The 14,217-nt window shown below is 41.8% G+C and overlaps 2 protein-coding genes across 2 annotated transcripts; one reads left to right on the top strand and one right to left on the bottom strand.

Annotated features, from left to right (window-relative positions):
• Positions 1–449: 449 nt before the first annotated feature.
• LOC135374073 (uncharacterized) lies at positions 450–5,647 on the bottom strand. The gene is made up of 10 exons (XM_064607074.1): positions 4,002–5,647; positions 3,677–3,867; positions 3,464–3,580; positions 3,365–3,409; positions 3,264–3,299; positions 3,046–3,111; positions 2,898–2,966; positions 1,455–1,672; positions 933–1,092; positions 450–583 (listed from the first exon to the last, which is right to left on the bottom strand). The coding sequence occupies exons 1-10, from the start codon at positions 4,052–4,054 to the stop codon at positions 450–452; spliced, it is 1,089 nt and encodes a 362-aa protein (XP_064463144.1). The 5' UTR covers positions 4,055–5,647.
• Positions 4,483–6,774, top strand: LOC135374080 (uncharacterized). The gene has a single exon (XM_064607078.1). The coding sequence runs from the start codon at positions 4,682–4,684 to the stop codon at positions 6,599–6,601; it is 1,920 nt and encodes a 639-aa protein (XP_064463148.1). The 5' UTR covers positions 4,483–4,681; the 3' UTR covers positions 6,602–6,774.
• Positions 6,775–14,217: the final 7,443 nt, after the last annotated feature.

The raw sequence follows: 14,217 nt of genomic DNA, 5'->3' as shown, positions 1-14,217 counted from the left end.
GGCTAGATTGCAGCCCCCTATTGCATGCAGATATTCTGATGGCTGCAGAGCTGTAAGCTGTTCTTCCTGGTGAAAGAACGCTTGAAGACTGCTTACGTTGTGGCTCACTGCCAAAGAGATACGATTGGAGAAGAAATTACTGGACATGACGCACAGTGAAGCGTGCTCCACCTAGGCCACAAGGAGGTACTATTGTACTACGATGTACGGTACTACGATGTCGGGCCAACATCGGTCCAATGTGATTTTGCCGACACCTCTGATATCGGCCCAACATACATTTTGCAACGTCCCCCGGAGTCGGGCCGATGTCACGCTACGACATGATGCCGATGTGGTCTGCCGCAGTGTAGCCGATGTCACACCGATTTTATTTTGCTATTCGTGTTTTGTATACGGTGTTTTTGAATTACAAAAAGAGGTAACAGAAAGTTATTTCGAAAGGACTTTTATTGTTTGGAACTCCTTTCTTTCCGACCGCCTTCACAGTCACCAGCACAAGCCAAGTACCTGCTGATCCGAGCTATAACTTCTTTATCTGTGACCGGGATCTTCAGGATGTCCATTCGCTTGTGGACGGCACCTTTTAGAGAGTAGAGAGTACAAATGAAAACTTTTCAGACAATATGATGTACCTAACCAATCTCACATGCTTAAGTTTTGTGTATCCTTTCTTAGTTTTCGCCAACTGATGTAGATTTATTTCACCATAGATTGCAAGATACTGCATTTAGGATTCCTTTATTACGTTACTCGTAAGCAGACGAAGGCACTAGATGTATCTTCCATGAGACAGCAATTTACACTAGGTTTCACAAAATCAGCAATGCTTACATTTACTCTCAGTATCATGCTGAAATAATTATCTCTGCCTTGGTCAAGGTGTAATGATCTTGCAAGAACTGACAGAAGAAATTCAACCAGGTACTTACTCAGGACACAAGAGAAGAGTCGTGTGCCTTTAAATGCTTTCTTGCCATTCCGGCCTTCTACAGTTATCTGCTTCTGTAATGCTTTCCTAGTGCACGCTTCCATAACTAAACGTACTGCGTCGTTTAGTGAGCCACCTCCAAGGACTGCAATCCGATCAACCTAGTGAGAATAAGAAGAGCTTTGGTAACTAATATGGTCCCTCAGAGAAAGGTATTGCACAGCCTACAAGGATTGTTATTTGCAACAGCTAGCCTGAACCAAAAACCCTTGTTAGAAGGAAATCGCTTCTTTCAAAATGTCGTTTTATTCAAAGTTTACCGCAAGTCAACTCGACGTGATACTAAGAAGTCAACATCTGTGGCAGACATTCCAGCAGACATTTCAGCATTGCACTTAGTATATGCATGGTGACACAATACACTTTCTGGTCATGAAACTCCCGAATACAATGAAGCTGATCACTTAGACGCGTTGTGTCAATACACACGCCTCCGTACACCCACATGCTACGTTACACTTACAAGGTTTTTCCTTGCGGGACAGTCCTGGAGTTGCTCTTCCAAAGCTTCCCATTCTTGCATATTCGAAAGTGGCTCTTGGAGGAATTCCTCCAGGACATCAGAGGGTTCTCCCAGTGGTGCTGATCCACACCGTGCCTCGAGGACAGCCATCCTGGACGAGATATCACGCAATGCTGCTTTGATCTCGACCTGCATCTTGAGAGTTTTTTTCTCGTACGCTGAAATACAAGGCATGTACTTAAGCATGATGCAAGTATAGGTGACCACAATAGATGCTAACACATTCAGGTGCCCTGTAACTCAAACCAGGAAAAGGATGCAGGCCACCTGGTGTAGATCCATGAAGAATACAGAGACACGGACACTGAGAACATGTGCATGTGTCACCTTCTGGGTCCGTGGCTCTGTCTTTCTCATGGTACTGTACAGGGTGTTTCACGAAAATCCCTCGGATGAATAATTCGTGAATAGGTGGCGCCATCAAAGAAATTTATTTTTGTAAATATCCTTGGGACATCGACCATGAATTCAGTGTATGAATTCAATAGTGAGCGGCTCATTTGCATACACTCACTAATTAGATAAACATCTGAACTTTTACTTCCCACACTTACGGTACCTCTGTTTTACGCATCGGGACCTTCAGTGAAAAATATTGCAAGAAAAAAACCGCATCAACATTTAGTGATTTTTTCGAGTAATTGGTTTCCGTTTACATATTGCTTGTGCGGACCAGTGCACCAATGAGCTCTTTGGATCAGCTATCCGGATGTCAATGTTGTGTTCATCCGCCTAGTTGACACACCATCAATTGTGTGTACAAACTGGTTCACAGCGTTCGCGGCGCATTCGTCATCATCCATGATAACAGCACGCTATCTCACCTACGGAACGACAGAACCGGCTGTGCTGTGTCTCAGTCGCCTTGAGAAGGAGTATCAAAGCATCTCTTGCAGCTGTTCCTAATCCTCTGTCACCCCCGTGTGTCAGCCAGGTGAATGAACACGAAATTGACAGCCGGATAGCTGATCCAAAGAGTGCATTAGTGTACTGCTCCGTGCAAGAAATACGTAAACCGAAACTGATTAATTACTCGAAAAAATCACTAAGTGTTGATGCGTTTTTTTTTTCTTGCAATATTTTTTGCTGAAGGTCTTGATGTGTAGAACAGAGGTTCCGAAAGCGTTGCAAGTAAAAGTTACGATGTTTAATTAGTGAGTGTATCCAAATCAGCCACTCACTACTCAATTCATGGTCAATGTCCCAAGGATCTTTACCACAAAGAAATTTCTTCGATAGCGCCACCTGCTACAAATTATTTAGCCAGGGGATTTTCATGAAACACCCTGTACACTGAACTGGCTTATTTTCACACATAGCCATTTATAGCCTCCACACACCCATGTGTCCTCATAAGGCCGCGGAAACTAAACAATAACTCACCTGTGAGACCTACTTCGGCACCTTCTGTTGACACACGACTTCCATTTTCACTTTCTGCAGATGCCGAGCCTGATAAGAAATGAGCACATTGAACAAAAATTGTTTCGGAGCTGACATCCAGGTAGTTTGGTTGTCACATGAGACTTACATTGTGATGACGAAAAACCATACCCTCTGCTCCCACTGCTAGCTGGTGGTGAGGGCTCTGCAGAACCTAAGTGTTCAAACCAGTGCAGATTAAGTGACTACTTGTTGTTGCACGTTCTCCACTCTTTTCGTGTGTGTGCACATTGGTGATATACCCATTACTCTTGATTTAACTAGATGCTGACCTCTTTAAATATTTATTTACATTTGATTACTTACCAGCAGGACTATGAGGTGCACTTCCAATGTCACTAGCTGTGCAACCAAAATAGTGGTATTATGATTTGTGAGGCACCTAAATCAAGAAAACTGCAGCTTACGTGGTGATGGAAGAGTTATCCTCTTCATTGCTCTCTGCAACTCTCCTGCAAAGAAAACAGGCATTTAATACAACACTACACTGCCATCGACTAGCGTACCCGTCGGTTTAAGGATATCAGTGCCAGCTCCGTTGTCTTCTCCCTCACTTGAGTCGGATTCCAGATGTGAAGTATACTCAGCGTCCCGAGCATTCTTTTTTGCCCTCTTGTAGCTGTCTGATGCAAAGAATAACATGAAAGGCACAATAACTACGAATATTCCTCACTACTTCACATTTTGGCAACAACTGCAAAAGCAATCATTCAACTTACTGAAGGACGCCATGCGCACACAAGAGCACAAATCCCAGTCCACTTCGGGGTCCCAACGTTCTTTGACCATCACCGCGATCCTCGAATTCGGAGTGTTCTTCGGCCAAAGGCATAGCCTCCCTGCAACAATCCATTTCGTCGGCACAAACTCGACAGTGTCGTTTTCAAATTTTACGACTGTGTACCGCTTGCTGAAATGCGGAGGGAAAGAAAAGGAACGGTTATGAAAGATAGATAGGTACGCCACGGATGAACTGTTAGAGCAAAAAATCTAAAACTGGCTGAACCTAACGCAATTGGGACGAAAATGTTTTCTGAAGCTCACCTTGTGTTCCCTTCGGCTTTCTGCTTCGATGCTGTAGGCGCCGTAGGTGCCATCACGACCAACACACCACTCTCACACTTCACTAGGGTGTAACAAAAATGGAACACCAGAGAAACAGAAATTCAACAGACGGAAAAGGGAAGCAGGTAGGACGACAGTAGATTACCAAACTGCAAAAGAGAGGGACCGAAAACTTCAACACAAGCGAGCACTATCTGTCACTGACCCAAACCAAACTGGAAATCCACATGTGACTTCCGAATCAAACAAAAGACGCGGGCAGCAAAGGAAAACCGGAAGTAGCAGGAGGAACCGGAAACAACATGATGATGAAATTGATGGCACCTAAAAAGTCTACCTGACCATTTCCTTAACAAATAAAATGACCAAACTGTAAGAAAAGAACAAAAATTCTAAACGTTGATCGTTTCGCAATTTCTATGTCTGCGTCGGGTTTTAAAGTTTTCGCAACAACCTTGCTTTGTATCTGGTTCTGGTATTTCTCCTTCGGTTTGGTTTGCATCGTTGCTGCGCTTCTGCCTTGTGCTTTCTTTTTCCTCTCAATTGCGTTTTGTTTTCGTTTCCCTGTCACGCAAAAACCGAAGTTGTTTTAATCCAGATTGGGTTTGTCTGTTCTTTTGAGCTGCCGTGTTTGTGCCAGCGAAGGTCTCCGCTGCACCATGTCGAGATGGAGACGTTATCGTGAACTGCGAAAGGAATTTGAGAACATTGTCAACGAAATAGTGAACACTGACACGCAGTATTTACACCCCTCGAACACGACAGCTTCTCTGGACGTTGTACCCCTTCCTCAAGATGAACGCGGTGAATGCTTCACTGCTGACGACGAACACACTACACCACATTTCATGGCTGATGAAACAGCATCTGATCTATCGTGGGAAGAGACAAATGATGAATTGGAAGTTGAGGAATCACAAGACGAAAATGATCTTTATCGGGAAAATTCCGGAAACGATCTCGTGGTACAACTGGCCAGGCTTTCTCTTAAGCACAATCTAACTCATTCATGCATCAATGACATTGCCGCACTCCTTAGATCCTGCGGCCACGATGTTCCAAAGGACGCTAGAACAGTTTTAGGGACACAGAGGAAAGCCCCAGTGGAACAGGACGGGACATTTGTCCACTTTGGATTGAAGGCTGGGATATTGGAGTCTCTGCAATTGGGCATGCCACCCAGTGAGATCAGCCTCCAAGTGAACATTGATGGTCTTCCATTGTACAAGAATTCGTCAACGTGTTTTTGGCCAATTCTTTGCATGGTGACGAACCATGGGGCGCGGGAGCCATTTTTGGTGAGTGTGTACTGTGGTGAAGGAAAGCCACCTGATTTGAACTCATTCTTAGAACCATTTCTGGAAGAGGTCAAGGACCTTACCGCACATGGTATACCTGTCAAAAGAAGGCATGTGACCGTAAACCTCACAGCCATAATTTGTGATGCTGTAGCACGAAGCTACCTGAAGCGCATCAAGGGCCACAGCGGGTACTATGGCTGCGAAAGGTGCTCACAAAAAGGAGTTCATCAAGAAAGCAGAATGGTGTTCTTGGACTTTGATGCTGCCTTGCACAGTGATGAAAGTTTCCGTGCACAGACCTGCCAGAGTCACCATAAGGGACAATCTCCCTTTGTTGAATTGGATATTGACATGATTTCCATCTTTCCATTGGACTACATGCACCTTCTTTGCCTAGGTGTCATGAGGAGGCTGCTACATATTTGGACGGGAGGAAAATATGGAAGAGGGAAGTTAACAACTGAACAGCAGCAGACTCTGAGCGAAAGGTTGAACTCTTACCGTAAGGACTTTCCGCCTTCATTTCAAAGGAAGCCGAGAGGCACTGACGAGTTAGAAAGGTGGAAAGCCACAGAATTTCGGACATTTTTATTGTACACTGGACCAGTTGCCCTGAAACATTTGTTACCCGACAAGCTGTACAACCGTTTCCTTCTGCTCCACGTAGCTGCACGAATCCTTGTGTCGCCGAACCTTTACAGGACACACAATGAGTATGCAAACAAACTCTTGCGGTTCTTTGTTCGGGAGATGGGAGAGCTGTATGGGGTGTCACAGCTTGTGTACAATGTGCATTCACTCATCCACCTTGCACAAGACAGTTTTCGTCATGGCCCCCTGGACTCATTTAGTGCATTTCCTTTTGAGTCCTACCTGGGGAAGCTCAAGCAATTGCTACGGACTACAAGCAGCCCCTTGCATCAGCTGAGTCGAAGAATTTCAGAAATCAAGCACACTGCAACACCTGTTGCACAGAGAAGTGTAGGAAGCGATGTCAAGTTTGGTTTCGCGTACATTCTGAACTCTAACACAGTTGTGCGTGTGAATGAGGTACGTGCTGCACATGTTCGGGTCAGCGTTTTCTCAAACGAAAGAGACTTTTTTGTCAACCCACTGCAGTCATCGTTGCTGGACATTTTTCGTGTTGATAATGTAAACAACCGCAGTGAAAGAACAATCCAGCTCAGTGCCGTAACCAAAAGCAGACAGTGTGTGCTATTACAGTACAAGTGCGGATATGTCGTTCTACCACTGCTCCACCAGAAGAAAGTCCACTAGGACATGCTATATCACTCACAAGATCACTCAAACCATCAAAAGGCCCTTCTCATGGCCACACTGCATGACTGCAAGGAGGCAAGCAGATGCGGCAGACAAATGACATCATACATTACAAATAAAACTATTACAGTTTTTCAAACTCATGTTTTACATGAACTTGGAGCAATTCTTTGTGGTCCTATAGATACAACTATTTGATCATGAATGTTGTTCATTCTCAATCGTGCTAATGTTTAATGTGCTAATTGTTTCATATTTCTTTGCTACTCTGGTAAAGTACACCGTCCATTTGTGAAAACGTATTTGATTGCAACGTCTATTCGCAAACTGATAAATTGGACTTTCTGGCATCCCGAGTGACACAGTAAGACGTGTCAAGATACGCTTTACCGCTGTGTAAATGCACCAGGTATTTTTTTTTCAAAAACTGCGAAGAGCACTGCACACTAATTTCAGAATGTCCTCCAATGCTCACGCAGTGTAACTTACGAGTTTAATCATGGATGTTGATTCTCAATCAGTAACATGTGCTAATTGTTTCATATTTCTTTGCTACTCTGGTAAAGTACACCGTCCACTTGTGAAAACCTATTTGATTGCAACGTCTATTCGCAAACTGATCAATTGGACTTTCTGGCATCCCAAGTGACACAGTAAGACGTGTCAAGATACGCTTTACCGCTGTGTAAATGCACCAGGTATTTTTTTTTAAAACTGCGAAGAGCACTGCACACTAATTTCAGAATGTCCTCCAATGCTCACGCAGTGTAACTTACGAGTTTAATCATGGATGTTGTTGATTCTCAATCAGTAACATGTGCTAATTGTTTCATATTTCTTTGCTACTCTGGTAAAGTACACCGTCCATTTGTGAAAACCTATTTGATTGCAACGTCTATTCGCAAACTGATAAATTGGACTTTCTGGCATCCCGAGTGACACAGTAAGACGTGTCAAGATACGCTTTACCGCTGTGTAAATGCACCAGGTATTTTTTTTTCAAAAACTGCGAAGAGCACTGCACACTAATTTCAGAATGTCCTCCAATGCTCACGCAGTGTAACTTACGAGTTTAATCATGGATGTTGTTGATTCTCAATCAGTAACATGTGCTAATTGTTTCATATTTCTTTGCTACTCTGGTAAAGTACACCGTCCATTTGTGAAAACCTATTTGATTGCAACGTCTATTCGCAAACTGATAAATTGGACTTTCTGGCATCCCGAGTGACACAGTAAGACGTGTCAAGACACGCTTTACCGCTGTGTAAATGCACGAGGTATTTTTTTTTTCAAAAACTGCGAAGAGCACTGCACACTAATTTCAGAATGTCCTCCAATGCTCACGCAGTGTAACTTACGAGTTTAATCATGGATGTTGATTCTCAATCAGTAACATGTGCTAATTGTTTCATATTTCTTTGCTACTCTGGTAAAGTACACCGTCCACTTGTGAAAACCTATTTGATTGCAACGTCTTTTCGCAAACTGATAAATTGGACTTTCTGGCATCCCGAGTGACACAGTAAGACGTGTCAAGATACGCTTTACCGCTGTGTAAATGCACCAGGTATTTTTTTTTCAAAAACTGCGAAGAGCACTGCACACTAATTTCAGAATGTCCTCCAATGCTCACGCAGTGTAACTTACGAGTTTAATCATGGATGTTGATTCTCAATCAGTAACATGTGCTAATTGTTTCATATTTCTTTGCTACTCTGGTAAAGTACACCGTCCATTTGTGAAAACCTATTTGATTGCAACGTCTATTCGCAAACTGATAAATTGGACTTTCTGGCATCCCGAGTGACACAGTAAGACGTGTCAAGATACGCTTTACCGCTGTGTAAATGCACCAGGTATTTTTTTTTTCAAAAACTGCGAAGAGCACTGCACACTAATTTCAGAATGTCCTCCAATGCTCACGCAGTGTAACTTACGAGTTTAATCATGGATGTTGATTCTCAATCAGTAACATGTGCTAATTGTTTCATATTTCTTTGCTACTCTGGTAAAGTACACCGTCCACTTGTGAAAACCTATTTGATTGCAACGTCTATTCGCAAACTGATCAATTGGACTTTCTGGCATCCCAAGTGACACAGTAAGACGTGTCAAGATACGCTTTACCGCTGTGTAAATGCACCAGGTATTTTTTTTTAAAACTGCGAAGAGCACTGCACACTAATTTCAGAATGTCCTCCAATGCTCACGCAGTGTAACTTACGAGTTTAATCATGGATGTTGATTCTCAATCAGTAACATGTGCTAATTGTTTCATATTTCTTTGCTACTCTGGTAAAGTACACCGTCCACTTGTGAAAACCTATTTGATTGCAACGTCTATTCGCAAACTGATAAATTGGACTTTCTGGTATCCCAAGTGACACAGTACGACGTGTCAAGATACGCTTTACCGCTGTGTAAATGCACCAGGTATTTTTTTTTTCAAAAACTGCGAAGAGCACTGCACACTAATTTCAGAATGTCCTCCAATGCTCACGCAGTGTAACTTACGAGTTTAATCATGGATGTTGTTGATTCTCAATCAGTAACATGTGCTAATTGTTTCATATTTCTTTGCTACTCTGGTAAAGTACACCGTCCACTTGTGAAAACCTATTTGATTGCAACGTCTATTCGCAAACTGATAAATTGGACTTTCTGGCATCCCGAGTGACACAGTAAGACGTGTCAAGATACGCTTTACCGCTGTGTAAATGCACCAGGTATTTTTTTTTCAAAAACTGCGAAGAGCACTGCACACTAATTTCAGAATGTCCTCCAATGCTCACGCAGTGTAACTTACGAGTTTAATCATGGATGTTGATTCTCAATCAGTAACATGTGCTAATTGTTTCATATTTCTTTGCTACTCTGGTAAAGTACACCGTCCACTTGTGAAAACCTATTTGATTGCAACGTCTATTCGCAAACTGATAAATTGGACTTTCTGGCATCCCGAGTGACACAGTAAGACGTGTCAAGATACGCTTTACCGCTGTGTAAATGCACCAGGTATTTTTTTTTTAAACTGCGAAGAGCACTGCACACTAATTTCAGAATGTCCTCCAATGCTCACGCAGTGTAACTTACGAGTTTAATCATGGATGTTGATTCTCAATCAGTAACATGTGCTAATTGTTTCATATTTCTTTGCTACTCTGGTAAAGTACACCGTCCACTTGTGAAAACCTATTTGATTGCAACGTCTATTCGCAAACTGATAAATTGGACTTTCTGGCATCCCAAGTGACACAGTAAGACGTGTCAAGATACGCTTTACCGCTGTGTAAATGCACCAGGTATTTTTTTTTTCAAAACTGCGAAGAGCACTGCACACTAATTTCAGAATGTCCTCCAATGCTCACGCAGTGTAACTTACGAGTTTAATCATGGATGTTGATTCTCAATCAGTAACATGTGCTAATTGTTTCATATTTCTTTGCTACTCTGGTAAAGTACACCGTCCACTTGTGAAAACCTATTTGATTGCAACGTCTATTCGCAAACTGATCAATTGGACTTTCTGGCATCCCAAGTGACACAGTAAGACGTGTCAAGATACGCTTTACCGCTGTGTAAATGCACCAGGTATTTTTTTTTTAAACTGCGAAGAGCACTGCACACTAATTTCAGAATGTCCTCCAATGCTCATGCAGTGTAACTTACAAGTTTAATCATGGATGTTGTTGATTCTCAATCTGTAACATGTGCTAATTGTTTCATATTTCTTTGCTACTCTGGTAAAGTACACCGTCCATTTGTGAAAACCTATTTGATTGCAACTTCTATTCGCAAACTGATAAATTGGACTTTCTGGTATCCCAAGTGACACAGTACGACGTGTCAAGATACGCTTTACCGCTGTGTAAATGCACCAGGTATTTTTTTTTCAAAAACTGCGAAGAGCACTGCACACTAATTTCAGAATGTCCTCCAATGCTCACGCAGTGTAACTTACGAGTTTAATCATGGATGTTGTTGATTCTCAATCAGTAACATGTGCTAATTGTTTCATATTTCTTTGCTACTCTGGTAAAGTACACCGTCCATTTGTGAAAACCTATTTGATTGCAACGTCTATTCGCAAACTGATAAATTGGACTTTCTGGCATCCCGAGTGACACAGTAACACGTGTCAAGATACGCTTTACCGCTGTGTAAATGCACCAGGTATTTTTTTTTTCAAAAACTGCGAAGAGCACTGCACACTAATTTCAGAATGTCCTCCAATGCTCACGCAGTGTAACTTACGAGTTTAATCATGGATGTTGTTGATTCTCAATCAGTAACATGTGCTAATTGTTTCATATTTCTTTGCTACTCTGGTAAAGTACACCGTCCATTTGTGAAAACCTATTTGATTGCAACGTCTATTCGCAAACTGATAAATTGGACTTTCTGGTATCCCAAGTGACACAGTACGACGTGTCAAGATACGCTTTACCGCTGTGTAAATGCACCAGGTATTTTTTTTTTCAAAACTGCGAAGAGCACTGCACACTAATTTCAGAATGTCCTCCAATGCTCACGCAGTGTAACTTACGAGTTTAATCATGGATGTTGTTGATTCTCAATCAGTAACATGTGCTAATTGTTTCATATTTCTTTGCTACTCTGGTAAAGTACACCGTCCATTTGTGAAAACCTATTTGATTGCAACGTCTATTCGCAAACTGATAAATTGGACTTTCTGGCATCCCGAGTGACACAGTAAGACGTGTCAAGATACGCTTTACCGCTGTGTAAATGCACCAGGTATTTTTTTTTTCAAAACTGCGAAGAGCACTGCACACTAATTTCAGAATGTCCTCCAATGCTCACGCAGTGTAACTTACGAGTTTAATCATGGATGTTGTTGATTCTCAATCAGTAACATGTGCTAATTGTTTCATATTTCTTTGCTACTCTGGTAAAGTACACCGTCCATTTGTGAAAACCTATTTGATTGCAACTTCTATTCGCAAACTGATAAATTGGACTTTCTGGTATCCCAAGTGACACAGTACGACGTGTCAAGATACGCTTTACCGCTGTGTAAATGCACCAGGTATTTTTTTTTTCAAAACTGCGAAGAGCACTGCACACTAATTTCAGAATGTCCTCCAATGCTCACGCAGTGTAACTTACGAGTTTAATCATGGATGTTGTTGATTCTCAATCAGTAACATGTGCTAATTGTTTCATATTTCTTTGCTACTCTGGTAAAGTACACCGTCCATTTGTGAAAACCTATTTGATTGCAACGTCTATTCGCAAACTGATAAATTGGACTTTCTGGCATCCCGAGTGACACAGTAACGACGTGTCAAGATACGCTTTACCGCTGTGTAAATGCACCAGGTATTTTTTTTTTCAAAAACTGCGAAGAGCACTGCACACTAATTTCAGAATGTCCTCCAATGCTCACGCAGTGTAACTTACGAGTTTAATCATGGATGTTGTTGATTCTCAATCAGTAACATGTGCTAATTGTTTCATATTTCTTTGCTACTCTGGTAAAGTACACCGTCCACTTGTGAAAACCTATTTGATTGCAACGTCTATTCGCAAACTGATCAATTGGACTTTCTGGCATCCCAAGTGACACAGTAAGACGTGTCAAGATACGCTTTACCGCTGTGTAAATGCACCAGGTATTTTTTTTTTAACTGCGAAGAGCACTGCACACTAATTTCAGAATGTCCTCCAATGCTCACGCAGTGTAACTTACGAGTTTAATCATGGATGTTGTTGATTTTCAATCAGTAACATGTGCTAATTGTTTCATATTTCTTTGCTACTCTGGTAAAGTACACCGTCCACTTGTGAAAACCTATTTGATTGCAACGTCTATTCGCAAACTGATCAATTGGACTTTCTGGCATCCCAAGTGACACAGTAAGACGAGTCAAGATACGCTTTACCGCTGTGTAAATGCACCAGGTATTTTTTTTTTAAACTGCGAAGAGCACTGCACACTAATTTCAGAATGTCCTCCAATGCTCACGCAGTGTAACTTACGAGTTTAATCATGGATGTTGATTCTCAATCAGTAACATGTGCTAATTGTTTCATATTTCTTTGCTACTCTGGTAAAGTACACCGTCCACTTGTGAAAACCTATTTGATTGCAACGTCTATTCGCAAACTGATAAATTGGACTTTCTGGCATCCCAAGTGACACAGTAAGACGTGTCAAGATACGCTTTACCGCTGTGTAAATGCACCAGGTATTTTTTTTTCAAAACTGCGAAGAGCACTGCACACTAATTTCAGAATGTCCTCCAATGCTCACGCAGTGTAACTTACGAGTTTAATCATGGATGTTGTTGATTCTCAATCAGTAACATGTGCTAATTGTTTCATATTTCTTTGCTACTCTGGTAAAGTACACCGTCCATTTGTGAAAACCTATTTGATTGCAACTTCTATTCGCAAACTGATAAATTGGACTTTCTGGTATCCCAAGTGACACAGTACGACGTGTCAAGATACGCTTTACCGCTGTGTAAATGCACCAGGTATTTTTTTTTTCAAAAACTGCGAAGAGCACTGCACACTAATTTCAGAATGTCCTCCAATGCTCACGCAGTGTAACTTACGAGTTTAATCATGGATGTTGATTCTCAATCAGTAACATGTGCTAATTGTTTCATATTTCTTTGCTACTCTGGTAAAGTACACCGTCCATTTGTGAAAACCTATTTGATTGCAACGTCTATTCGCAAACTGATAAATTGGACTTTCTGGCATCCCAAGTGACACAGTAAGACGTGTCAAGATACGCTTTACCGCTGTGTAAATGCACCAGGTATTTTTTTTTCAAAAACTGCGAAGAGCACTGCACACTAATTTCAGAATGTCCTCCAATGCTCACGCAGTGTAACTTACGAGTTTAATCATGGATGTTGATTCTCAATCAGTAACATGTGCTAATTGTTTCATATTTCTTTGCTACTCTGGTAAAGTCGTGTCTTCCCATTTCGCCTATTCCCATTTTGCCTAATGCTTCTTAGCGGATTATCTCGCCATCCCTTAGCAGGTTCACCGACCTCGAACTGCAGGGGGTCCCATTTGGCCTAATGTATGCTGCAGACAGTCCCACTTCGCCTACTAATCCGTGTTACGTAAGAAAGAAGGCGGTCCTCTGGCATGCTGCCAAAAGTCAATTTCGGATCTTCATATAACTTTACATGCAACCTTGTTGGTTTCACTGAAGCATGAGGTCTGTATTTATAATTCATATTACACTAGGGTTTCTTCCCTCATCTGTTGGTTCACTAATACATAGACTGTGCAAGAGTGAAAACGTAGTTTTCATTTACAGTTTTTTTTTTAATTGAAAGGGAAGCTTTATTTTCTGCACTTCAAAATTCTTCCAAATTTGCAGCTCTACTCAATATGCATTAGATGTCCCACGGCATCGAGGTACGACACCATGTCCCGTTCGCCATTCTGAATTATTGACTGCTCAATGACATTCTTAAGTATCATCACAACTTTTTATTAATTCCAACGCCCTACGCCGGCTTTTTCAACTGACCCTAAGTGATTTGGGAGAAATTCAGAGCACACCCTGGGGGAGACTAGAATTTGTACGACACCGACCAGAAAAGAAATTCCTGTCG

The sequence above is a fragment of the Ornithodoros turicata genome, unplaced genomic scaffold (assembly GCF_037126465.1).
Source record: "Ornithodoros turicata isolate Travis unplaced genomic scaffold, ASM3712646v1 Chromosome42, whole genome shotgun sequence".
NCBI classification, from domain to species: Eukaryota; Metazoa; Arthropoda; class Arachnida; order Ixodida; family Argasidae; genus Ornithodoros; species Ornithodoros turicata.
The sequence above is the reverse complement of the archived record's forward strand: the minus strand, read 5'-3'. Positions and strand labels throughout refer to the sequence as shown.

What these genes read in the sequence shown, in the direction of transcription:
- LOC135374080 (XM_064607078.1), top strand. Translation starts at nt 4,682, where the DNA reads ATGTCGAGATGGAGACGTTATCGTGAACTGCGAAAGGAATTTGAGAAC.
- LOC135374073 (XM_064607074.1), bottom strand. Translation starts at nt 4,054, where the DNA reads ATGGCACCTACGGCGCCTACAGCATCGAAGCAGAAAGCCGAAGGGAAC. An exon ending in TGTGCGCATGGCGTCCTTCA is followed by an intron (nt 3,581 to 3,676) that starts GTAAGTTGAATG and finishes TCTTTGCATCAG; the next exon opens with ACAGCTACAAGAGGGCAAAA. An exon ending in GTCCCGCAAGGAAAAACCTT is followed by an intron (nt 1,093 to 1,454) that starts GTAAGTGTAACG and finishes TATTCTCACTAG; the next exon opens with GTTGATCGGATTGCAGTCCT.